The following is a 25,935-nucleotide window of genomic DNA, read 5'->3' as shown; positions in this document are numbered from 1 at the left end:
GACCACAAGCACCACCACGGCGGAGAATTCGGACACGGGCACAAGCACCACGGTAGCGCGGAACACAAACATCACCACGGTGGAGACTTCGGGCACGGTCATCACCACGGCGGAGAATTCGGTCACGGACACCACCACCACGGAAGCGCCGAGCACAAACATCACCACGGTGGAGAATTCGGACATGGACACCATCACGGCGGCAAGTTCGGACACGGACACGAGCACCACGGAAGCGCCGCGCATAAGCACCACCACGGCGGCAAGTTCGGACACGGACATCATCACCACGGCAGCGCCGATCACAAGCACCATCACCACGGAAGCGCTGACCACAAGCACCACCACGGCGGAGAGTTCGGACACGGCCACAAGCACCATGGTAGCGCGGAACACAAACATCACCACGGCGGTGAATTCGGACACGGACACCATCACGGCGGCAAGTTCGGACACGGACATCACCACCACGGAAGCGCCGAGCATAAGCATCACCACGGCGGTGAATTCGGACACGGACACCATCACGGTGGCAAGTTCGGACATGGACACCACCACCACGGAAGCGCCGAGCATAAGCATCACCACGGCGGTAAGTTCGGTCACGGACACAAGCACGGCGGTAGTGCTGAACACGCTCACCAGCACCACGGCAAAGCCGCTCACGGTCATCACCACGCCGGTCACTCGAAACACCACCACAAACACACCGTCTAAGAACACCCCGTGGTCCGCCCGAAGACGATGACCGTCGTCATCTCAGGTGCATTACCACTATATGTATACAAAAATGATTAAAATGATGACGATAACGACGACGACGGCGACGGCGACGACGACGACGTTAAATCACACGACGACGACGACGACGACGACGGCGCTCATTCCCCCGCTACATTTGGTATTGACTTTATGAATACGGTGAAGGTTATCGGGTTCTTCGGTCCACTAATCGTTTCCTACAAGCTTTCCTTCATTTTCTACTTCTAGTCATCGACTTCTTTATTTCTCCCTTGTCCTCTTGTTCGTTTCGGCGGCTACCATCCCTGCAGCAACAACCTGTTACGGTTGCTACTACCGCTCTACTTCTCTGTATTACTTCCTCCACCATTTCACAACATCACTTCTCATCTACTACTCGTCGTATTCCCATGTACGCACGTGGTACATGTATATAAATCGTTGTTACTTCTTGTATAACTTATATTTGTTCTGTGATAATTTTAAGTGCTCATTTGTAATGATTTTTTTTTTTTTTTTACTATTTGTTGTAATGGGTATACATATATATATATATACATATATATATATTTGTACTGTTCTATGTTATTTTCATTTAGGGTAGTCTCTTATCAAAATTGGCGGTGTAACTTCCGGTTTCTTGTTGTTATTGGTATTGTATATTTAAATAACACATTTATGCATATGATATATATATATTATTAAATATCGTGTATAAACGTGTATACAATATTGTAGTATTTAATTGTTACCAATGTCGAGTTGTTGTTATTAAAATGTTATATTTGGATAAAATAATTGTTGTTGTTTTTGATCGTATTGTAAACCAGGCTCGCACGCGTCCGATACACATCTACATTTACATGTATATAAATGTTTATACAATGCCCACTGGAATATATCATGCAATAAAATAATATGTATATTGTAATGTACCTCTCTATAAATTGTGCCTTTATAACTAGTGGCGATAAGGAATAAAAAAAAAAAAAAAAAAAAAAAAAATGCTTCTGTCTGCGCATAATCGTGTATAACCAGTCGCAGCGCAGCGCATTTCACCGCCGTCATTATTATTCGTAACCCGTAGAGCAAGTCGTAAAAACGTAGCTTTTATGTAACTGTACAGCGGAAAATCTAAAAAAGTGTTTATCCTTCCACGCGTATACGCCTCTACCGATATGTAGTATATTGTCGTGTACACCACTACCACTATACGTATATACTCGTTTAAGGGGTTATTGGACCGTTTAGCCTTATGTACGTGTATTACCGCCACCAGTAATTTCCGTGTCGAATGATTTTCCAAATTTTTTTCCTCTCTCTTTCTCCCGATTCTCCCGTTCACACACGTAATACACGCAATTGCATCTTATGAAATCCAATATAATCACGCGCGCACACTCCGCCGCCTACGTATTATGTAGATTATGATATCCTAATGTATTTATTCATTTATTTTTTTCCTTCGTGCTTAGGGCCCACCGCAGCCGGGGCAGCCGTTCAAGTTTACCATTGGTGAATCGTGCGACCGGATCAAGGAAGAATTCAATTTCCTTCAAGCCCAATATCACACGTAAGCACCAATTTCTACGTACCGATAAAGGACGTAAACAGTAATAATATTTCATACCAAACATGTAAAAAAAAAAACAGTTTTATTTACAAAAAAAAAAAATAAAAAAAAAACCCCAACGCATTTCAAAATGTTCCGTAAACGAAATAATATCTCGTGCATTTTTGTATAATCGTACAATCGAGGTATTCTATTAATTAATTAATATAATAAAAAATTAATCTATGTAAGAAACGATCGATAAATTATATTTGTCGGTCCAAACGGTATAATAATTATAATGCTGCAAATCGCTTGTACCCCGCGTGTACATGTATATTTCCATCGGCGTTCGTACGTACGGACAATCGAATTGCATACGTATATGTATCACGTACGGTTTGGTTTTCAGCCTGAAAATGGAATGCGAAAAATTGGCCAGCGAGAAAATCGAAATACAAAGGCATTACGTAATGGTGAGTGAGCGTGAAGGTCCCGGACAATTAATTATGTAGCATGAACAACTGCTGTATGCAATGCTTAAGAGCCATTGATATTGCCGTCGGCATTAACAACCCCTTAATGCCTGCAAAGTCCCTAGAAATGTTCTTGCCAACGCGGTTTTAGTACATATATTACATATATTTATTTATATTTATGTACGTACATTTGTGTATACTGTACATACATTAAACTAGTCGTTTTTCTCTACTTCATTTTTAATACACAAAAGATATCTACAATGCTCTAATCATAATTTTACTTGTATATTTTTTGTTATCACTACTGTTGAGTTGATGCGTATGATTTTTGTGTTACACATTTATTATTTTTTTTACATTTGTGTCACGTATCTAAAATACATTACTGTTGTTGTGTTCAATAATATCAATAATAATAATAATAATAATAATAACAATAATAATAATAATAATAATAATAATAATAATAATAATAATAATAATAATAATAATAATAATAATAATAATAATAATAATAATAATAATAATAATATAATAATAATACCATTGCGTTTTGCTCACTTACATATTATGTGTGTGTAATATAATATAGGTATGTCCGATAAACATTATATAGTGAAAACATTAAAAACACCGTATACGTAATGCACTTTGCGACACAATTACTAACAAATATCCATAAACATCGTTATGCTCTATGTTAAAAGTATAATGATAGATAATAATAAGAATCTCTGTATGAGATATTTTGACCTAAATTTGTTTAAATCGACTCAAAAGTATGTAGGATAAAATATCGCTGGACTATGTATACGACATTTACATCCAAACATAAATCGCGTCCCTTATATTTGTTTTGTCCGTATTGTTTAATTTTTGTTTTATTTAATATACATTTTTTTAATTTTTTTTTTTTTTTATTATACTAACATTGCTTGTTTATTTTTTGGGTTTGATTTTGTTTGTCCCTCGCCGTCAAAACAGTACAAAAATGGAAGTCGAAAAAATCGTTCAAGAAAAAACAGAAATGCAAAGGCATTACGTTATGGTGAGTATAGGACTAATAGTGTTAACCAACAGCTTTTGTTTCGTAGGCGTAGCTTTCAGCTGGCTTTTGCATGTTTTGTTTTTTGTTGCATGTATAATATGCATTTTTAAATATATCAATTAACACTTGATATGGTGCGTAAAAGTAGGTAGAACAGAAATAACGTGTTTACCCACTCAATACCGTCAAGTCAATAAGCAATCTAGTCTTCGTGTAGAAATCGAAAAAATTTTGTTTGAAGTACTAGATATTTACCATTTGAGGAGCGTAATATGTTCATTCATCGAATAACCGAATCGATTGGTTTTAAAACGAAGCGTTTTATAAGTTCTAAGATTTCGAGTTTCATTTATATATTTTTATAATAATGATGGAGTTTTACTTCGCTAGTTTAAAAAAGTTTTACCACATTTTCATCGCCGTATTTTATTTGCACAAATCAAATGGAACTTTTTCGTTTTTTTTTTAATATTGAAATAATTTTTTCAATATTATTCATTATATACTCTTTAAGTATAATAATCATTAGTATTAACGTATAATGTTTATCACAAGAAAATATTCTTTTGTTTATTTTTCAATCGGTTTTACGGTACTTTGAGAGTAGACTCGTTATAACAATTTGAATTTATTATATATGCCATCAAGTGTATCTGTGTGCTAATCGATTTTTTTTTGTATTTACAGTACTACGAGATGTCATACGGCCTTAACGTAGAAATGCATAAACAGGCAAGTTTTTTTAATTTTAATATTTATTTCATCTTTCCACTTTGTGTTGCGTAATAATGTTGAGAAATCTCAAACATTTCATTCCCTTCCACCGTTAGCTCGTGTTTTTTTTAATCTCGTTACGACTGCAAATTTCTGGAAAAGGGTCGTTAAAACCGTCATCCTACCAAATTAATATTTCGTTTTGTACAAAACGCCGAGGGTGAGCAACGGTGGCAGTGAATACACAGGGGTTGAGATCTACTATATATATAATAAAAGAGAGGAGGATTTCTCTCTTATTTTTTTTTTCACTCTACCCCTGCTGTCATCCGCTGTAAATTCATTTCGGCGAAGTAATCGCCCGGACTGTTTTCCACCCTAGTTTTTTTTTTCAACAGCGTAATCTTTTCAACCCCTCCGGTTTTTTAACGAGTACCCGATTAACTTGGCCGTCCTCGAAATATTGCAACGCACTCCCGTATAATAATAACAATAAGTGCCCCGAGGTATATTTCCCGTCGTCGAAAATCCATTTTATCCTCCGTGCTACAGTTTTAAGTACAGATGGGAAGGGAAAAAAGAATAACGATGAAAAAAAGCACAACACATAAGAGTGAGGAACAGAGAAAGAGAGAGAGAGAGTGAGGTACGGGGTGATTTCTCAATGTGACAACAGCAAGAACACCTGCAGCAGTGGCCTGCAATTAAGCGTATTTAGTCGTTAAACGTTACATACTACCACATTGCATTGAAATATTTAACTATACTATTACTGCGACAATTACAGTGACAGGATCTTAGATAGTTTTAACCGTGGATATGTTCTGACCGCTACGTTGTTACCACATTTGTTTAAAATGTGTTTGTGTGTGGAAAAGTTGATATGTCGATTGATTGTATATAACTGTATGTACAGTAAGACAACAATAATACGTATTAAACATAAGTACGACTTTGCGTATACCACTCAAGTGTTAACGAGATACACGCGTATTTATGCGATGCATTTTGGCAACAACCGATTGGAGAGGTTTTAAGGCAGAAAGTACATATATTTGTATGTATGTATGTATGTGTGTGTGTATAGGATGTGTTCATTGGATATATGGCGTGTAAATTTTACGAGCGGTAATAGGAGAGTAGAAGTCGAAGAAATATAAAAGAAATAAAGGGATGACAAGAATTGGGGAAAAAGAACGATCGAGGAATAGAGAGAGGGGAGAGGAAGAGTAGTGTAGCGAGTAAAAATAGGGGAAAATATATATAAAGCCCTTCTAACAAAAGGAGTACGGACCGAGAAGCGGCTTATTTATATAACCGGGGTGGGGTTCCTCCTCCTATAGCTATTAAAACTCGGAGAGTTGGCACATATTACAAGGGTCGTTTGCGCGTACTGTGTGCAGGGGCGGTTGCTGTGCCGCACCACTCGTGTCGAGTGGCAATGCCCGAAGGAAAACATTATACCCGCGAAACACTCGAGCCTTGACGGTTTTCCGTTTTCCCCTCACCGAACACCGATGCCGATGTTACACTACCAGTGGCGGTGGCGGCGACGAGGGTGGCGGCAACCGAGAGCGGCAAAAAGAGGGTCGCTCACGCGAGCAGACAAACACACACACACACACACACACACACGTGCGCGCGTACAATACTGGAGGGCGATAACACGAAACCGTTTCACCCCGACAACGACGCCACTGCAGTGTATATAGTAGTAGCAGTTGGCGTATATATAATATGTATTATAATTCCGTGGGTATTATATATAAACGGGCTGTTTGTCGTCATCCCTGTCCCCTCGTCGGTGCACGCGCATTACATATTGAAAATAAAAACGGTCGTAAAACCGTACACACCCCTACCTCCCCCCCGTAGCTCTAATTAATTTCCCGCGCGTAATGTCGTTAACGACGTGTTGCGGGAACGAGCGAACGGCACTGTTGGAAATCTCGTTATACTGCACTAGTTTTTTTTTATGTTTACATACATAAATATGTACCGTACATCAATGTGTAACGACAATATTATTGATTTTTTCTTCGTTTTTTTTTTTGTCTAGACGGAAATTGCAAAGCGTTTGAACGCCATCATCGCGCAGATAATGCCTTTTCTTTCGCAAGAGGTGAGTGATTCTAAAATTAATACAATACATATTTTTTTGTATTTATACTCTTATTGTTTCGTATACACATATTATTATGTGACATATACATGACGTTCGTGCTTGATATATAATAGTGTTCGTGTTTGTATATTGTTACAGCACCAGCAGCAAGTAGCGACGGCGGTGGAAAGAGCGAAACAAGTGACCATGACCGAACTTAACGCCATCATAGGGGTAAGAATAATAGTATATCGTAAGATACAATAACAATAATAACGTATTGGTCGTTTTTATGTGTGTTGGGTCATAAAAACGAATAAAGAAAAATCATTTCGATTTCTTGTCTCATTTCTCTCTCTCTCTCTCTCTATCTATCTATCTCTCTCTATCCATCATCCCTCTCTTCTCACTCTACTCTTTCCATCCCTCTCTAACCCACACTTATAGTGGTTCTTTTCTTGTATATTTATACGCGTCGCGTAGTCCCAAAAGCAATTAAGCGGCGGTGGCTACAGCGCCGTGCACAATAGTATAGCAGCAGGAATAGTTGTTGGTTTTTAGAAAAATATATATCGCCTGCGGTTGTGTCCCTGTGCGGCGGCAACGATGACGACGACGACGACGACGAGACCAAAGTCACACCGAAATCGCATATTCGTCAGTCCGGTCACGTTCGCGTCGGAAGTTCAGGACGTGCAGGCAGTAACGCACGTTGAATATTGTATGAACCTATTTTAGAGGCGCGTCGCGAATAAAACGTCGTCATCGCCGTGTGTTGGATGGCTGGTGCGAGTTAGTCGACTGGCGTAGGAGTTGAGGACGACTAAGAGGACGAGGAGGAAGTGCGAGATCGTCATGGAGGAGACGTGCGTGTGTAACGAGCTCGGGTTCAATATTGTCCCGAAGAACGTGAGTCTGTCGATTTTACCCTTCACCGCCCTGCTCTCACTCTTCGATGTGTATAATTTCGAGGTACTATGTGCTCCGAGTCGGTTTTTTTCTTTCTCTTCCACAACACCATCATTATTATTAGTAGTGTATTATTATTTTTTGCGGTTTGATTTGTTTCGGTTGTTGTTTTCCACGACGCGATTTTACCGAGGTGGGCGTAATTAATTTTCGATAAGATTTTAAAGGATTATAAAAACCGTAGAAAAACTTAAAGAATAATAATAATGATTAACAGTAATAAATACGTGATGCAGCCTCGAGCCGAATTCACACATCTCACGATGATGCATATCAATTACACGCGAGAATATTCCGGCGATAGTTTAGTCACGGAGGGCTGCGTGCGGATCATAGTTATTATCGTGTTTACTCTACCAGGTATACGGTACGCGTGGGGGGTGGGAGGGTTGAGGAGTTTGGGAGGAGGTAGTAGAGAGAGGCAAGAGAGATATTTTCGATTAATGTTCCATCCACCGCGTTGCGTCTGTCCGGAAAAGGAGCCTCTCTCAACGTTTAATAATGACGATGGCGGTAGTGGCCGAGTCTACTTGGCGGAGAGGACGTTCAGAGGTTGGGTCGAGGACTGGCGGCGGTGGCGGTGGTTATGAATGACGACGGCCCTTCTGCCGACGGAGAGAAGCTTCCGCTAATTGCGCTCTCGGCCCTCTTTTACACTACTACCCCACCCGTCCGTCCGCCCGCCACCGCTTGCTATACTCTACAAATGTTCCGGACGTGCGGTTTTTCTCAACGCACTTCGTTAGTCGGCAGCCGGTAATTATTATCGTCCTGCCACCGCTCCTTACCCTTCGCACCGCAACGCAGTCTTTCCCTAAACACATATATACACAAACACACACACACGCGTGTACGTAACTTCCGGTCCCATTTTCTTATACATATATATGGTATATACACACATAATATATATAAGTGCACGTGCGTTTATACTTTCACGCGTGGCCTTCCGAAGAGGGTTGCTAAGTTTTACCGCACACCATTATTGTAATGTATACTGCTATTACGGTGTACACTACCGCTACTACTATATAGTACTTCTGCTGAACCTCTGCGGCGCTCTCGACGTACAACAATAATTATTGTTCGGAAGGATAAAAGATTATTACAAGTTATTAAAAACGAAAACCTCTTACTTTTTATACTTTTATACTAACGCAGACTGTATGCATTGCGTGCGTATTATTCTCAGTCGTTACGTCTAACCGCCCTTTAGGCTTTTTCTCCTTTTCTCTCCCTCTCTCTCATTCTCGGAATTCTTTCTCTTGATAGAACCGTTATCGCGACGAATGGGTTGGTATTGGTGGTATCCTTGTCTCTATTTTTCAACACTCATTTTCTTTCCCGGTACTTATATATATGTGAGCGTTAAAAGGACTTTTTACAGTCACGTGGCCGCATTTATCGCGTCCCTTGCATAAATCAAACGACGAACTGCACCGCAAATACTTATACTAACACAATTTGTGTACGAATGTGTGCATACATGCGTGTATTATAGTTGTGTGATCGACGATTTTCGTACGTCTACTAAATATTTAGTACATAATATGTTCTTATCGAGAATATTATTACGTGTAAACGTAAATATTCGTCGTCTTATAAATAGTCGTACATGTACACACACTTAATATCGATTGAATATTTTCGTTTTCTGTGCCTGTTTAATTTTTAGCGTGAAAAAGAATTCAGACTTAAACTTCTTAAATAAATCTCATGTGTAATATGTATGCTTTATAATATAAACTTCGCGTATATCAGCCGCGACACCGATTATGTTGAACAAGTATTAAAAACATCCGTAAACATTTGATAATTCATATTTACATTTTTTCTCTTCTTTATCAATTCATTTTTCTACACAAGACTACTAATTTCGTTTTTAGTTGTTATTTTTATTTGTCTATGAATTCTGCCTCTGTTATTTTATTTTATTTTTCGAATAACCGCCGGAAATAATATTAAGTTCCTAATCCCGGAGAGCTTACATTACAGAGAGCTATAAACGTTTATTTCATTAAAAAAAAAAAAAAAAAATAGAAATCGGTTTTTTCTTTTTTTTCATTCTTCTCGTGTGTGCGCTTTGATGAAAAAAAATAAGTTCACACAGTCAAGTCCATTGTTATTAGGCTGCTGTCGCCACTGCCGCTGTTTCTTGTATTCGTCAAAAGACTTCCGTTGTGTATATATTGATGGAGGGAGGCTGCGTGAAAAGGTTTTGTGCATTCGCTTTCAAAAAGAAAATTCCCTCTGGCGTTAACGTCACTTGAGTGGTTTTTTTTAAGTGTTTGAATAAAGCAGTTTCTTTAGGGGGAATATATTTACACCACCTTTGTCGTTGTGGACTATACAGTTTTTGAAGAGTACATGGCGCTAAAGACGTCGCTTACAGCCGTTTTGTAAAAACAACTATTACTGCACGTATTAATGCCCATTAAAAACGTATTTGAACGGCAAACTTGAGTCTTTTTTCACTTTTTACATACTTTACAATCGGGATGCGTACTAGTGGATTTATTCGGATGAGACTATGCTGGAAAAACAGCAGGCTACGTCAGAATTCGATTAAAACCGCCGGCTAAATTAAAACAATTTGCTTACCGCGTGTCCCCAACTGTGTTCGATTTATTTGTTAGTTCAATATTTAATACATTTAATTATATATATATATATATATTATATAACACCCTTATTTATCACGCGGGGGTGGATATATTTATGTATATAGTTATCTATTTAAGTATTATATATAGGCCCAAAACGTTTATTACATGTCGTTTTTTTTTATTTTTTTTTTTTAGCAACAACGTCCAGATCTGCCCAGATTATTGGTAAGAATGACATTCAGCTTTATAAATCTATACCCATTACACCATCTCTATGTGCGGAATATATATACATATATGTACACATATATGCGTATAGTTTCGAGAAAAACCTCCGTGTAAAATAACTATGCCAGTTATACAAATATTTTATCGTTTCTTCTTCCGTCTCCCAATGAACGTTTTGATGGCCCCTTTATAAAGTACAACAATTAAATTAACTATACAATTATATAATATTCTTTGTGGAAAAAAAAAAACAATTTTTTTTTTCATCATTTCTGCATGAAATTAAAAATAAAGGCCCACCACCACCTACGTACACATGCTCAGAGCGTGCACGTGACGCGTCCGATTAAATGTTTATTACGTTCGTTTTTGTTGCAGCAACAAATGCACGCGCAGCAGTTACCGCACGCGGGCCACGCGCCTCCGATTCCGATGATGCCTCATCCCGGACTTCCGGGACCGCCGGTGACCGCGGCAGCCAGCCTGCTGGGGCTAGCTGGAGCCGCCGGTTCCTCGTCTCATCCGTTGGCCATGTTGGGTTCCAAACCGAACGATTTGCACAGGGGTGCCGATTCGGATAAACCGTCGTCGGCCATCGGTAAGCCAACACGAATATATTGTTTGTCTACAGATTTTTTTTTTTTTTTAATTTTATTTATAACGTTACGTGTACACTGCGGAGAACATTTTCATTCGCACACGCATACATTTTAACTACGCGCTTGGATAACATACCGCCGACAACGATATAATATTATACATATGTATATGGGTAGACGACCCGCTGAGATAACATGCACGTCCCTTGACGTGGCGGCGGCGGCGGCGGCCGCATTGTGTGTAGTTATAATATATTCAGTATACGGCTTATGCTCCGCAGCAACAGAGAATATATTCTCTTCTCGTTTTACGGAGAGTGGAAAAAAAAAATTAAATATGTATTAAAAAAAAAAAAAAAAAAAAAATGACCGTTCTTGAAGTGTTAATATGCTAATGTGTACCCATGTGCTCGAGACTGATATTCGTCGTAGTCGTCGTCAAAGGGCCACGTCGACAAGATGAGTGTGTACAGATGGAGTGGGCACTCCTCGCACGCGCTGCAATATTATAATATATATATATATATAAATCGACTAGTGAGGGTGTTCTGCTGTTACGTTGTTCTCTCGAGTGGTCTGTACTGTGAAAAAGAGTTTTAATAATTTCCGCAGAATCCCTTTACGCTCCGCCGTCACCTCTCTCTTCGTACACACGAGCTTGTTTTATGTATATATATATATATATATACATACTCGTATATATGTATATACCACTCGAAATAAAGTTACTCGGTAGTAGCTGATGTTGGTTTGTACGTGCATAATACATTGTATATATATAGATTGGCCGGACCATTGTTACGTATCCCTCCACTTTATTCCTTTTTTCCAATCCACTTATCCGTAATCGACGGGCGGCGGTCCGTGTCCCCGTCGGGTAACGTATACGCCGCGGCACACGCGTATTTGTATACGGGGCCGTACGTGTATACATATAATGTGTGTGCGCAATAAATCGGTTGTTGTCTCACTCGCACGGGGTCATGTACGGCCGTGTGTTCTATGCGCGCGACGGCCTTAGTACATAATAATAATAATAATAATAACAACAGTACAACGGACACAAAACATAAATTTTCTGTATCAAACGCGTTAAGAGCGCAAAAATTTTTTTTTTTTTTTACGTATTTTCAGGTCAAGGTTACCGCTGTCGCATTTTCTTTCACACATGTTTCACCCGAATTCGAAATTATAATAAAAATTCCCGATTTGACACGATTTAATAGTGTACAGTTACGCATTGTTATCGATCGGCTGGAACATTGTTGTAGTAATTTTCTCTCGACGCCGTCTCCCTTTCCATACAGCTTGAACACATCGTTATTATCGATTATTGTTTCGATATATTGTAAATTTTTTACATTTTTTTTTTCGTATGTACCTCTAACACAATACCATAACATAAATCCCCAACCCGTTTCGTCTCTATCTGGCGCTTATGTAAAAGTTATTGATTTAGTTATGTCATATACGTAATTATAGATATTATAAAATATATATGGTAATCGTTAATTCATTGTTAATTTATTTTTTTATGATTTCAGGAATGAGTTCAGCCGAAGAAAGACACGTGAGTAGCAATATTAGTATCATTAAATAAATCGTTATATACCTAAAGGCAAGACACGCGTTTATGTGATGTTGTAAAAGTAAAGCGTGTGAGATTTTCGCCTGTTGTAATCTACTGGTTTTGCCGTTGTCACCGCCGCCGCATTCACCAGCCACTTTCCAGGGATAAATCTTTGAGCCGCCAACCATAACAAATTTCCCATCCGGGCAGCAGCAAGGGGGTTGAAATTAAATTAATGCACCCAGGATAGCACTTAATGAAGGGACTCCTTGTTACTTCGGTTGCTGCTACTCTGCGATGGGGTTGTCGTCTCCGGTCGCTTTCGTCCTCTCCCTCTTGTATGTGTGTGTATATATATATATATATATATATATATATGAGTGTAGCTTCCCTTCGCCGTCAAACAAACAGTGTGTAGAGACTAGGGGTTGTGTACCCTCTCCCGCTGCTAAATAAGGGTTGGCCGACGGCGGCATGTGTACGCAGCCGACGCCCTGCGTGTGTAATATCGGAACGAACCTCATCCATATGTATATGTCATCTGGCCGCACTCTCCACAAATTTAAATGCGTGTCAAATTCGATAGGGATCGGCCCCGCTTTTACCCTCTATTTCCTCTTACAAAAGAACCCACAGTCAATGCTAATATGTATATACACATATACGGGTCGCGAATACTATACCATACATATTACTGCTGCTGCATAGCGTATTATTATTATTATTCCGATTCCACACCCCTACAGTGGCTGTTTTCGGCGTGACCGTCCGTGATTTTCAACAGTGTTATTAATTCCTCGGCGTGTACATATAATAAACCTATATAAAATATAATAGGCGTAGTATGCACCGTTTATTATTATTATTATTATTATTATTTTTTTTTTTTTGCGCCCCCGTCCGTTCGACTGTTCGAATTTATCGGATATTATAAATCGTAATCTAATTCGTGTTCACCAATATAATTTTTGTGAAGGGATTTGTGAACTAGTTTCCAATTACACTATGAATGCGTATTTGTTCATACAACTTCCGACACTTATTCGCATATACACATATGCATTTTTATGTATTTATAATATTCGTATGGGATATTGTGAATTAAAAAACAGCGATGGTAAATCTGCATAATTCGGTATTGGATGTAATATGTACTACAAAACATATCGTCGTCGTATCGTATATTTATTTATGTAGAAACTTGGGATGAAAAAAAATGCGAGAGGGAAAATCCGTGGAAATCCACCGTAATCGGGGATTAGTTTTTTTTTCCGCTCGAGATACATCTTCTTGCCAACTATCCGTTTCATTTTAGACGGCCTTTTTCGACGACGACGACCCCCCGTGGGGATGAAAAACGTGGAAAAATCGAGGTTATTTCTTTTTCCTTCCTTTTCTTTTTTGCTTTCGCCGTGTCAGATGTATAATGTATATATATACACACTCAGACAGACCTTCGATTGGCAGAGCGGTGTAACAAGAGGGTAAACTCGTTTAAGGGCGTAACGATAAAGTAGGGAGGAAGAGCTGTACAGCCGATGCGGTAACGTTATTTTCCGGTCCGTTTCATCAACCAGTCGGCCCTTTCTAGGGAATAACCCCACAGGCTTTATGTTTGTATGTATGTGTGTATGTGTGTATATGTATAAAATACCCTCGTATATAGTTGATGTGGGTATAGGGTGGAAAAAATCAAATAATGGTATAAAACAAGACTTCGGAGGAACGGATTACGAGGTCGACATTGTAATAAAAAAAAATCCTTCATGACTTTTTTTTTGTTACTGACATTTTTATGTGCTTGCGTATTTGGTTGAATAGAGAGGAATGTGAAATCCTGGTGAATTGTAATCGTTTGAAATTGAAATGCGATAAATATAAATATGAACATCAATGATGATGTTAGTAGTACGATGTGACGTTTCGATAAAAGCGACTGAAAAATCATTCTCCCGTGATGATGGCCTTAACTGTGTGATGTAGTTGTCGTGCGTAAGAGCCATGTTGACCGGCGGAGAGGATGACGTGAAAACGTTGTGTGCTCTGCAGCCACTTCGCGTTCGGTGCCCATTTTCACGACGACGCTCTGTTAATTCGTGACGACGACTACCATAATAAGATAGATCCTCCCGTCAAGTCTTAATGCGGCTTTTCGATTGCCATTATTCTACCCGTAGCATTGGTCACATAAGAAACATATTTAGCGCAACACGCATTATTATGTTATTTATTACGTTTGCTGTGAATCATTTTTGTTTTGTTTCTTTTTCGCGATTTATACATATTTTTTCATCATTGCACGTCATGTTGGTTAAATTCGAAATTTGTTGTGATATTTTTTTATTCAATTTTTTTTATCAATAACAATTGTGTGTCACGAAACTGTGTGTAATAACGATAGAGAATTCATTATTAACCCAGTAAATTTAGTGAATTCTATACCATGAAAATCCATTGTTAATTATCTAATTAAGTGTGTGTGTACATATATATATATATATATATATACGGACACACACACCCATAATTCGTTTTTATCATTGTAGTTTCTTTGTTTAAAAATTACACAGATTATGTGTAGGTACCGAAAACGCTGATTACAAGTTACAACAGTACACTGAGCGTATAATTATATGTATATATTAATGGGTTTTTTTTTTACCGAATACCAGCAACAACAGCGGTAAACGTTTGAATCTGCAAAATTCTCAAAATAATTGTGCATTTTTCGATAACATTTTCTCTTGTTGATTCAGAGTATCCAAATCCAAATAATAATTGTAACATTTAAAAAAACTATTGTTGTTAAAAAATGTTTCCATCTTAACACATAAACGTTTATTTTATATTTCAATACATGTGTAACGTAAAACACGTTGAAGATACATCGCATTATCAGTGCAAGAGGGCCGTATATCAAAAAATTTTAAATTTACGTTTTTTGTATCTCTGAATTCGTATTTTTTCTTCTTTTTTTTATAGAGTGGCGCGATCTATGTAATTATATTTTTAAATCGTTAGTTATACAAATAAACTTATTGCACTAAGGCAGATCAAAAGGTAGCTGAAAACAATAAAGCCGGAACACGAAATGTGGCCTTTTAATTATATTCGTTGATAACAATAATATAAGAACATTTCTGGTCTGGTTAGTCGTATTGATATTTAGCAGAAGAAAATTACAAATCCACTATAAATTATCAAACATTAGAAATGCACTCCCGAACAATTTAATATTTTTGATATACGGCCCTCTTCCACTGATAGTGCGATATTTTTTTCCGCGTTGCATTATTTACCACGTGTCGCACATATTATGTACATTCGTGTGTACTACTAAAAGAAATAACCGTTTGCAGTCGAATGTGCAATGAGAGATATTCATCGGGAGATAAACACGCACGCACGATATACATGTATTATACACTCGGATAGTTAGGTACATGTATAAATAGTAGGGTTGTGGTTTATTTGGTTTTCGACGTATCGCTCCCCATGGCTGGAAATCGCTTGTTTGCGTACCGGATTTACTGGTACAAGACCATTATTGTACGTATAAAAAGACGTGAACCTCGTCGCACAGACTTTGTGTATGACACAACACACACACACACACAAGTGCACGCCGCATTAAACTCGACCGATCCGATACTTAGATAAACCCTATTGTCGCGTGATTTACATAAATATTTTCTTATCTCTGGGCACACACGTCTTACAAAATGTTCAGTGTTCGTTTTTTTTTTTTTTTTTGATTTTTTTCTGTGTACATTAAATATATACTTGTTGTTCGCCTTCGCTTTCGTATGGGATACGATGTGTTGTGTTACACGAGCAACTTGATGTATGTTATGTATTGTGCGGTGACGTAGGAATGTTTCACTACGTTGGCGAGGGGAATTTTGATCGCAGCCAATATTATTATAATTAATAACAGATTGGATGCAGGGATTAAAACAGGGCCGGGCGTGCGTAATTATTGTAATCGGAACCATTAACATGAGGGCGGCCAAAAGGGTTAATTTTAGATACGCAACGACTAATCTCCGCGGCATTATTGCATGGGGGATTTCTCCCCATGACAGCCAACCCCGGCATCGTTCTCGCGTTCGTTCGCGCCCTCCCTAGCAACTAAATCGATAAACCACACCGGACTATATAAATAAATACATGTAGACCCACGCGTACACACGTGCGCGCTCACGTATAATATACGGTTGTATGGGTCGTGTACACCGACGAGAAATCGTGTTTTCCAAAAACAACAACTGTAAACCGTATCCTCTTCGCTTCGTGCCATGTATATTATGGTAAACACAAGCCGGTTCTATTAATACGTGCTTAGGCGCCTATGACGTGCTCGCCAAAACATTCAATCTTGGGCCCGGTAAACCGTACGATTTGATTAAAATCGTAACGATGAGATTGTGTTTATAAAATCCGTCGTGCGCGCCGTATACGAAATGCTTTTTCGTTCTTTTCCGCTTGAGCGCATGTGAATATTTATTAAGTCTATTCGTTACTTATTATTATTGTTTCAAATTTATCGTAGTACAGTTACCCACGTGTGAAAATATTATGCGAATTGTCCGTAACAAAGATATTTTAAAAGTTTTAAACGACGTTATGTCGCCGCCTGCCAACTCTGCGAAATCCCGTCCACGGTTGAATGTCAACACGAATGGAGTTTGCGTTAAATTTAATTTTTTTTCTCGCATACTTAATGTATTTGTATTTTTTCTGACGGCGAATGATTTCAAAACTGATTTTTTTCCGCTACATAACGCCCATTCGATTATACGGTTTATTTACCTGTTACTAAACACGTATACGTAGCTATAACATACAGTTTGCATATACACATATATGGTCGTGCGTGTGTGTATAAAAACGGTGCGTGACACTGTTTTTTATTTTTAATTTTTATTTACTCCTCGAAAGTGATTATTCGTTTAAAAGAAAAATTGTACACAATGTTATTATAATGTTATGCGCAGCAGCGTCGTATTTATTACTTTGCAATTCGCAAATTGATTAGCTTTCGTTGTTTTATTTTTAACGTTATCGTTTATCGGCGGTGAGTAATTATGAAATCAGTCTATTCCGTACCACTGCGTAGCACGTTTTTAGCCGTCGCAGTTGAAAATTGTTTTTTTTTTTTTTTTTTTGTGATCGGTCAAAACCGTGGTTTGTTCGACAACGAATCTTGGCGTGTAAACTAACGAACAACAACGATAGGCGATTCTGTTCTCGCATCATAGGTACGTCGTCGGTGACTCGGTACATAAACGGTGAACGATTTCGTTTCGGTGTTATTGCGGCCGTCGTGTCAGCGGTGCGATTTAGTGGAACCCGCCTCCGCCGCGCGCGTAACAAGTAAAATCGAACGGAGCGGTCGTGCCTCCGCGGTCGCGTTTGATGTTTAATTAAACATTTGTTGATACGATTACAACGAGGACAAGTGGAATCGGAAACCGACCGCCGCCGTCAACGGTAGTATAATAATGTAGCCGCTGCCGTCTGGTGGCGTTTGCTACACAGTTGCGTGTGAATTAATTATACAAAACACCGTGTAGTTGTCGACGGTACGTGCGCGTGTGTTTTTGTACAAACACACGCACACGCACACACTTACACACATACACGCACGCACACGCACGCGCACGCACGCACGCACGCACATGGCATACACTGCAGTCGTTTACCGTACGCACAAAACATATAATATTCGTGTTGACATTTCGTGAACACTACCCGTACAACACCGCATAATTATAAGTTAATGATCTAAAGTGCTCTCGCGTTCTTCGGTATACTGTACGCGCTCAGCCGCGTATACGTTTTCTCCTTTTCGCACGTATTCGATATGAAAAGGCCGACGATGAAAGCCACCCCGCGGTCCCTTCACCGGCCGCCGTTGTACGCGGCTGGGCTATACGTGTGCAGACGGTATTATTATACACCCTTCTTAATAAATATATTATTATTCACGCACACTGCATGGATATCGTATACGCGAGGGACGTTAAAATGTCTGCGGTCCCCTCGGGTTTTCGGTTCGATAACAAAAACCACCACCACCACCACCACCACCAACCACCACGTCGTGTAAAGACGACAGTCGTTTTATAACGACTCGTGTCAATTGATAAATTCGGCTTTTTCGTTGTCAAAGGGGAACCTAACCGTGTGCAATTTTCGCGGTCGCGTCTCTGCGTGATTCTATATAAATCCGAGTTGTTCGTCTCTTAACGCGTTTTATTGTTTACGCGTGCAAAACTTCCTCGAAACAAGGTTTATGTATTTTTTTTTATTTATCCCCTTTTGCCTTATTATTATTATGATTATTATTATTACTATTACTATTATACATCACAACGACGACGACAACAATGAAGGTATATAAACCACGTGTGAGAGAGAAATACGATAGGAGTGAGAAGAGAGAGAAAGAGAGAAAACACAATATCATCTGTCAAGCTGCTATGTGTGCGTGTGAGTGTGAGTTTTACACGAGTGAAGGAGGAGAAAAAGCAGAGGAGATTGTTATCAAAACAGCGACGTGAGGGAACTAGCAGCAGCAGTGACGAGGAAGGGGGAGACGTGATTGGATTCCGGAGGGGCGTGTTATTAATCCCCGGGCGAAATAAGCGAAAATCCCAGCCGGCGAATTCATCACGCGGTGGCGGCGTCTGCAGGGCGAGGTGGTTTTTGTTGCCTATCTTCCTACCCTTGTGCTTGTCCTTTCTCCGCCATCATCTCCGCCGCCGAACAAGAAAGAACACACACCACCACCACCGCCGCCGCCGCCGCCGCCATTTGGAGCAATTTATAATATAGCTCCTCGCAGTAGCGGCAAAAGGGTTCTCCTCTTCTCTCCTTGTTAGTCCTTTTCTCTACCAAACCTCACTCCTTCCACTAGGCTGTATTTCTCTATCGCTCCTCCTTCCTCCTCCTAATGCCACAGTTGCTGATGCGGTGGTAGTATAGTGTTGGTACGATGACGACGTGAGTCGATTACAAGTTTGCAAATGAATGAATTAAAGCTGCCATCGCTGTCGCGCCCCTTCATCCTTCCGCTTTTGAATGTATGTATGTATGTATGTATGTGTGTGTGTGTGTGTGTGTGTGTGTTATGCGAGTTTATCCTTCTTCGACCTGCAGGGCTCGGAGGAGGAGGTGCGCATTACACACGGTCGATTAGTTCTCGATGAAGTTTAAACCGAGTACCGTCTCTGCCACTGCCTCAGCCGACAACTACCTCGTCACACTCCTACACTCCTCCTGTTCTCATCCTTTGCTCACGTTTTCACTAGCTGCTAACGGTAAAAGCTTTCTCAACCGCCCTTACCACCATGCTTCATCCTCGCGTACAGTCAATTGTCTCGAAAGTTATATAACGCAGACACATGCGCACCGCTACCCTTCTGCCACACACCCCGTACCTTAGTGCGGTCGCGGTGACGATTCCTTTTGCTTCACAATCACAACGTATAAACGATGTAAGTCGGCTTCGCGGCCGCCTTAATATAGCATCCATACTCGTTTTTATCGTAGAAAATTTCTCTTCGATATTTTCTTCCGTCGTATCAAATATTATATGTTTAAAATCGTGAACTATACGAATATGTGTGCGCCTTTAACCCGATAAATTTCGAATAGCTTATTGTATGTACACAGTGGTGTAGCTAAACAATTATTTTGGGGTGTTTTAAATTTTAAATTATCTTCTATAGAAGTATACCAACGTTAATATCAACTTTTTAATTGTAATAAGTCGATTAAACATAAGTTAAATATAAAATGTGTTATTATTAAGGTTATTGAAACTGAAAATTGTTTAATGGCGACATGATAACATTGTCCCTATATCTTAAAATTATTGTATATTTTATAAAACGAGAGAGACATTATGAGGGGATTTAATTCGTTAATCTCCCTCCTAATTACGTTACTGTATGTACGTACTTTTTAAACGACCGTTTTATTATAATTATATTTGCTCGTAGTGTGTATTCAATACACCACGTATTATGATATCGATAAAAAGGGGATTAGATTTTTTTCTCATTCATTATTTTATCGCATTAGATTTTGTGTTTGAACGGGGTATTGGTGCATAAACATGATAGTCGGACCATAATTATTAAAAAGTTCTAATTTTAATTTGTATTTGATATATATACGATTTTTTTTCGATGATTAATTAAATTCTGCTTAAATCTCAAAAGCCAGTGTTTTATGTAAGACATGGCGGGGAAAACTTAAAAACTATATATGCTTCTCGATTAAAGTTCAATTTTTATTAGCATCGGCGTCATTAGGAGCTCGAATAATTTGTAAAACTATATTCATAATTGAAATTTGTTAAAACTTTCATGTGCTTAATTTACTGTAACGGAGACCGTCTCCAGAGTTAAGTGAGTGTTATATGTAATATATACATAAATGTATATATACTCATATATTATACATTCGTACATTATAGTACGTATAAAGCAGTACTGTTTGAAACTTATTCCTTGTTGTCATGTATTTAAATACACTTAAAAAAGTCTTCTTTTTTTTTTTTTTTTTGATTGAAGGAAATTCATTTTTAATTGTGTTGCTCACTAAGAGATAAAATAAAAATCTCAGACCTCATGAGAAATAGACTCAAAATAATATGATAATGTTTTCTCGATCGATTTTTTTTTTTTTTTATTACCCTTATTTCGTATTCATTAAAAACGAATTTCAACGTTGTATGTATGTGTGTTATGCCGTAACAAATACATGTGTAAATAAATATACATATATATGTATTTGTGTGTGTATTTGTAAAACTCGATTAAGGGCGGTGAACCGCCTGTAAAATGTTTCAATTTAACGAAATTTAACGTAGTTGAATGTGCCACGATAAATTAACTGTCGTATAACCCGGAGATATTCTTGCCCCGGATTCAACGCGGGCTAAGCAATTAACACCACACCCGGCAACTGGCCTTCTAACACCCCCAGGGAATTTACTCTATTTTTTTGCTCTCGTCGTTGCCGATGAACGCAAGCGGTTTATTTTATTTCACCCTCTCCTCATCGTTAAAGTCGTATATATATATATATATACACACACATACATATATACATACACACACATACACGCACGCATGCACACATAACTGTGGTATTGGGGGGTTTTATGGCTCTTGGGAATTGGATTAACTATCTTGTATGCGCAGGGGAAGCGGGGTTGTTTTTATTGGGTCCTTAGGGTATGCATGCGAGTCTTTGTGTGCGCGCGTATGTATACCGCGGGGGGTCTGAGGCGAAAAACGACCAATGTGCCACATGTTTTTTCTACTCTTTTTTTTTTTTTTTATGACACGTTATTTATTTCCCGTCGCCGTCGCCCTTTCCCGACTCCTCGTATTCACTTCAACAAATGTTCTACTTTCCCCATATGTACACGCATACCTACTACCCTCGACACACGACGGAAAAAAAACATAAGTTATATATTTATACATCCCATTCAAATATTTGGTTACCCTGTTTTTTTTTAACAAGCGCCAAAATCAGTATATGAATAGTAACTGAATTAGAGAGAAAAAAGATAGGTACGCCCGCGCGCGCGCGTGTGCGTGTATAAATATCTTTTTTTTTTTTTTTGCTGAATACAACAATAAAATGCTCTGCGAATGTTTGATTAACGTATTTTTATTTCATTTTTTGTTTTTATTTATTTTCTATTCTTACGATATTTTTTTTCTTTTGTGTACACAGAGAAGTTCCATATCACCTGCAGAAAGGGAGAAATTTCGCGTCAGGAGCTCTCCGGATATTGAACCACATAAGAAAGTGAAAAAAGAAGAAAAAGATTGTCACGTAAGTTTTGTTCGTATACGAGTCTCACGTACGTTCACCACATGCATGTAACATGACGATATAACATTTTTCCAAACTTTCCTCAAACGTTAAGCTTTTATATCCGAACATTTACACATCATATACACCTCTTCCATTTTATTAAATCGTTTTTTTTTCGTTTACAGGCGAGTGATGGGGAAAAAAGCGATCAAGAATTGGTTGTTGACGATGCCAGTGAGGTATGTTATAATATCGATTACTCCTCCCAATATACGCCTTAAGTGACTTCTTCGGCAGGATAAAAATAAAAAATACACCTATATGAAATTAGTATCTCAAAAGCTGTTTCGAAATAAATTATTGTCATATAAATTTTAAAATAATATTATTTTGTAACTGTACTTATCATTATCTATAGTCTTGTATTTTAAATGTATATTATTTATTTACAAAGATTTGACATACTTTAGGTATAAGTATTACATACAACTTTAAAATTTGTTATTGTTGTGTTTTTATTAAAAATACATTTATATATTAAATTCAAACCGGTACACATGTTTTTAAGCTTTTGAAGAAGTAACAGTTAATTATTTGTCAGGTTTAAAATAGGAGATAATAAGATTATACCTGCCACTGCCATGTTTTAATATGATATAAATGATACTTCATGATAGTAGAATAATGTTACTCGTATTAACATAATGTAATATTCCGTTTTACAGGACCCTGTCTCGCCGCTTAATGGTACAGCTTCACCTAGAGAAAACGGAATTGACAAGTTACAACCCAAAAAAGAACACAATATTGGACCACATAGGTATATATTGTAATTCATACGTACCTCACATATTATAATATACCTTACGTATAAATTTATCATATTATTTTTTTTATTTATCGTTTTTTCTTTAGTCCACGAAGTGGGACTTCGTCCAATGCAAGCACTCCATCCACAAAGAAATTAGAAGACAAACCCAGCACGCCAATATCGAAGTCAATCACTCCGACAAGCGGTGGCAGTGGTTGCAGCGGAGCCGCCGGTTCCTCGATGAAACCCATGGTTAAAGGACCTTCCTTAGGTAAGTGCGATTTGGGGCCGATGACACACGTCAAATTTAACATTTGATCAGCATTTGTGATTAACGGGCGTCGTTCTCCTTTTCAGCACAATACCCGCATTACCTGGCAGGCGGTGCAAATCCACATGATCTTCAGGCGGCCGCAGTAGCTGCCGGCGCTTACGGCGCTTTGCACAATAATTTGCCACCGGCGGCCGGTTTGAACAGTTACCCGAGACCGGCGTTGGTGAGTTTAAATAACTCATATATAATTATGGTAATAATATTTTTATAATTTTAATTTTCTTTTTTACAGGTCGGTTACGATCCTCATACACAAATGAGAGCACCGCTCGGACCGGGACTGGGAATTCCTGGCGGAAAACCGTAAGTTTTCTATGCTCTAACTCTATTATATACACTCCTGTTCATAGTAGTAATCATCGTCGATATTACTGTCATGTATCGTTATAAACGGTTTTTTCGATTTGTTTATTTTTAGAGCTTATTCGTTTCACGTCAGCGCTGAAGGCCAAATGCAACCCGTGCCTTTTCCGCCCGATGCTCTGATGGGTCCTGGCATCCCTAGACACGCCCGTCAAATCAACACTCTTGGGCACGGTGAAGTCGTGTGCGCTGTGACCATCAGCAACCCCACCAAGTACGTGTATACCGGCGGAAAGGGCTGCGTCAAAGTGTGGGACATCAGTCAACCCGGATCCAAGTCACCCGTATCTCAACTAGACTGTTTGGTACGTATATAATATAAAGTTATGCAGAAGCGCTGTTACCAGCTAAACTTTTTACGACACTAGTAGTACGACGCAAATATACGGATCAGGTTATTTATGTAATTTTATTTATTTTTCACATATAGCAACGTGATAACTATATAAGATCTGTAAAACTTCTGCCGGATGGCCGGACGCTTATTGTCGGCGGAGAAGCAAGTAATTTGAGTATATGGGATCTAGCCTCGCCGACACCGAGAATAAAAGCTGAGCTAACATCTAGTGCGCCTGCGTGTTACGCATTAGCTATTAGTCCAGATTCAAAGGTATGCTTGCCATAATATTAACGGAAACGCTATATGTGTAATGCGATGGTTTAGCAAACCTGACACGGTCAAGATAGACGGATAATGATGTATGTATATTTCAGGTTTGCTTTAGTTGTTGTTCGGATGGTAACATAGCAGTATGGGATTTACACAACCAGACTTTGGTAAGACAGTTCCAAGGGCATACAGACGGAGCGTCATGCATAGACATCTCTTCGGACGGTTCCAAATTGTGGACAGGAGGTCTGGACAACACTGTTCGCTCTTGGGATTTGAGAGAAGGTCGACAGCTACAACAACACGATTTCTCGTCTCAGGTATGTTAAAGTGGCCATATTTATGTTTTTTAAGTTTTCCCCTGTTTCTATGTTCTTAACATTGAACATATATATTTCCTTTAGATATTTTCTTTGGGATATTGTCCAACTGGAGAATGGTTAGCCGTTGGTATGGAGAATTCCAATGTAGAAGTATTACATGCTCTAAAACCAGATAAATACCAGCTACATCTACACGAATCTTGCGTTTTATCCTTACGTTTTGCAACCTGTGGTAAATGGTTTGTGTCAACGGGCAAAGACAATTTACTTAATGCATGGCGCACACCGTATGGCGCTTCTATATTCCAAGTGAGTAACATTTTCATTTGTGTAATTGATTAATTTTTGTAATTTTAGACTAACTTATGTCGTCTGTTTGCTTTTAGTCTAAAGAATCTTCTTCTGTGCTGAGCTGTGACATATCAGCCGATGACAAATATATTGTAACTGGTTCTGGAGATAAGAAAGCAACTGTTTACGAAGTTATATACTAGTAAATAATGCAAAATGAGAATTTCATCTATTCGGTGTTCATTAGGTGTAGAAGAAAAACTCCAGGTGTTTAGCGTTTATTGAACATTTTTTTGTGATAATTATTTCCAACCTAATATAATGACTATTATGACTTAGCCTGTAAACTTTAATTTACATGTAGCATATATATAAAACAAAACATAATCTAATATAAAAAATTTTTTTATTGAAAAAATGTATGTAATATAAACATTATAAATTAATATTTGAGATAAATTGTTTTAATATGTAACCTGTTATTAACACTGGTATTCATGGCTATTTATGTTTCTATCAAAGTCTCACTGTTTTTGAAAATGGATTCTGTGATTTCCAAAATGATAACCATGAATACTAGTATTTCAACAGTTTTGACTTTCAACTATATTGTGAATAATATAAAAGTAATATTATTATTGTCCACTATGTGAATTCTCACAAAATATATCTTTAAAATACATAAATATTTTTTATCATTATTATTATTATTATTATTATTATTATTATTATTATTATTATTAT

At 38.3% G+C, this 25,935-nt stretch overlaps 2 protein-coding genes across 3 annotated transcripts in view; both read left to right on the top strand.

The window, feature by feature from the left end:
- LOC112679624 (histidine-rich glycoprotein-like) overlaps positions 1-811 on the top strand; it is a 2,814-nt gene extending 2,003 nt beyond the window's left edge. Inside the window, exon 4 of the mRNA XM_025549508.1 lies at positions 1-811. This exon is cut by the window's left edge and continues 1 nt beyond it. Within this exon, the coding sequence (XP_025405293.1) occupies positions 1-717 (717 nt within the window). The 3' untranslated portion in view covers positions 718-811.
- LOC112679623 (transducin-like enhancer protein 4) overlaps positions 1-25,870 on the top strand; it is a 39,113-nt gene extending 13,243 nt beyond the window's left edge. Inside the window, exons 2-20 of one of the 2 annotated variants that reach the window (XM_025549507.1) lie at positions 2,217-2,314; positions 2,706-2,769; positions 4,511-4,555; positions 6,597-6,659; positions 6,801-6,875; positions 10,412-10,441; positions 10,823-11,042; positions 12,588-12,613; positions 22,376-22,477; positions 22,645-22,698; positions 23,185-23,279; positions 23,375-23,541; positions 23,628-23,767; positions 23,837-23,907; positions 24,023-24,272; positions 24,398-24,577; positions 24,682-24,897; positions 24,982-25,209; positions 25,287-25,870. In XM_025549507.1, the coding sequence (XP_025405292.1) occupies positions 2,217-2,314; positions 2,706-2,769; positions 4,511-4,555; positions 6,597-6,659; positions 6,801-6,875; positions 10,412-10,441; positions 10,823-11,042; positions 12,588-12,613; positions 22,376-22,477; positions 22,645-22,698; positions 23,185-23,279; positions 23,375-23,541; positions 23,628-23,767; positions 23,837-23,907; positions 24,023-24,272; positions 24,398-24,577; positions 24,682-24,897; positions 24,982-25,209; positions 25,287-25,394 (2,232 nt within the window). In that variant the 3' untranslated portion in view covers positions 25,395-25,870. Of the gene's footprint in view, positions 1-2,216; positions 2,315-2,705; positions 2,770-3,759; positions 3,824-4,510; positions 4,556-6,596; positions 6,660-6,800; positions 6,876-10,411; positions 10,442-10,822; positions 11,043-12,587; positions 12,614-22,375; positions 22,478-22,644; positions 22,699-23,184; positions 23,280-23,374; positions 23,542-23,627; positions 23,768-23,836; positions 23,908-24,022; positions 24,273-24,397; positions 24,578-24,681; positions 24,898-24,981; positions 25,210-25,286 lie in introns of both variants that reach the window. The other variant, XM_025549506.1, reaches the window with a different exon arrangement.
- Positions 25,871-25,935: the final 65 nt, after the last annotated feature.

The sequence above is a fragment of the Sipha flava genome, unplaced genomic scaffold, assembly GCF_003268045.1.
Source record: "Sipha flava isolate LNK unplaced genomic scaffold, YSA_version1 165_pilon_pilon, whole genome shotgun sequence".
Taxonomy (NCBI): domain Eukaryota; kingdom Metazoa; phylum Arthropoda; class Insecta; order Hemiptera; family Aphididae; genus Sipha; species Sipha flava.
The sequence above is the reverse complement of the archived record's forward strand: the minus strand, read 5'-3'. Positions and strand labels throughout refer to the sequence as shown.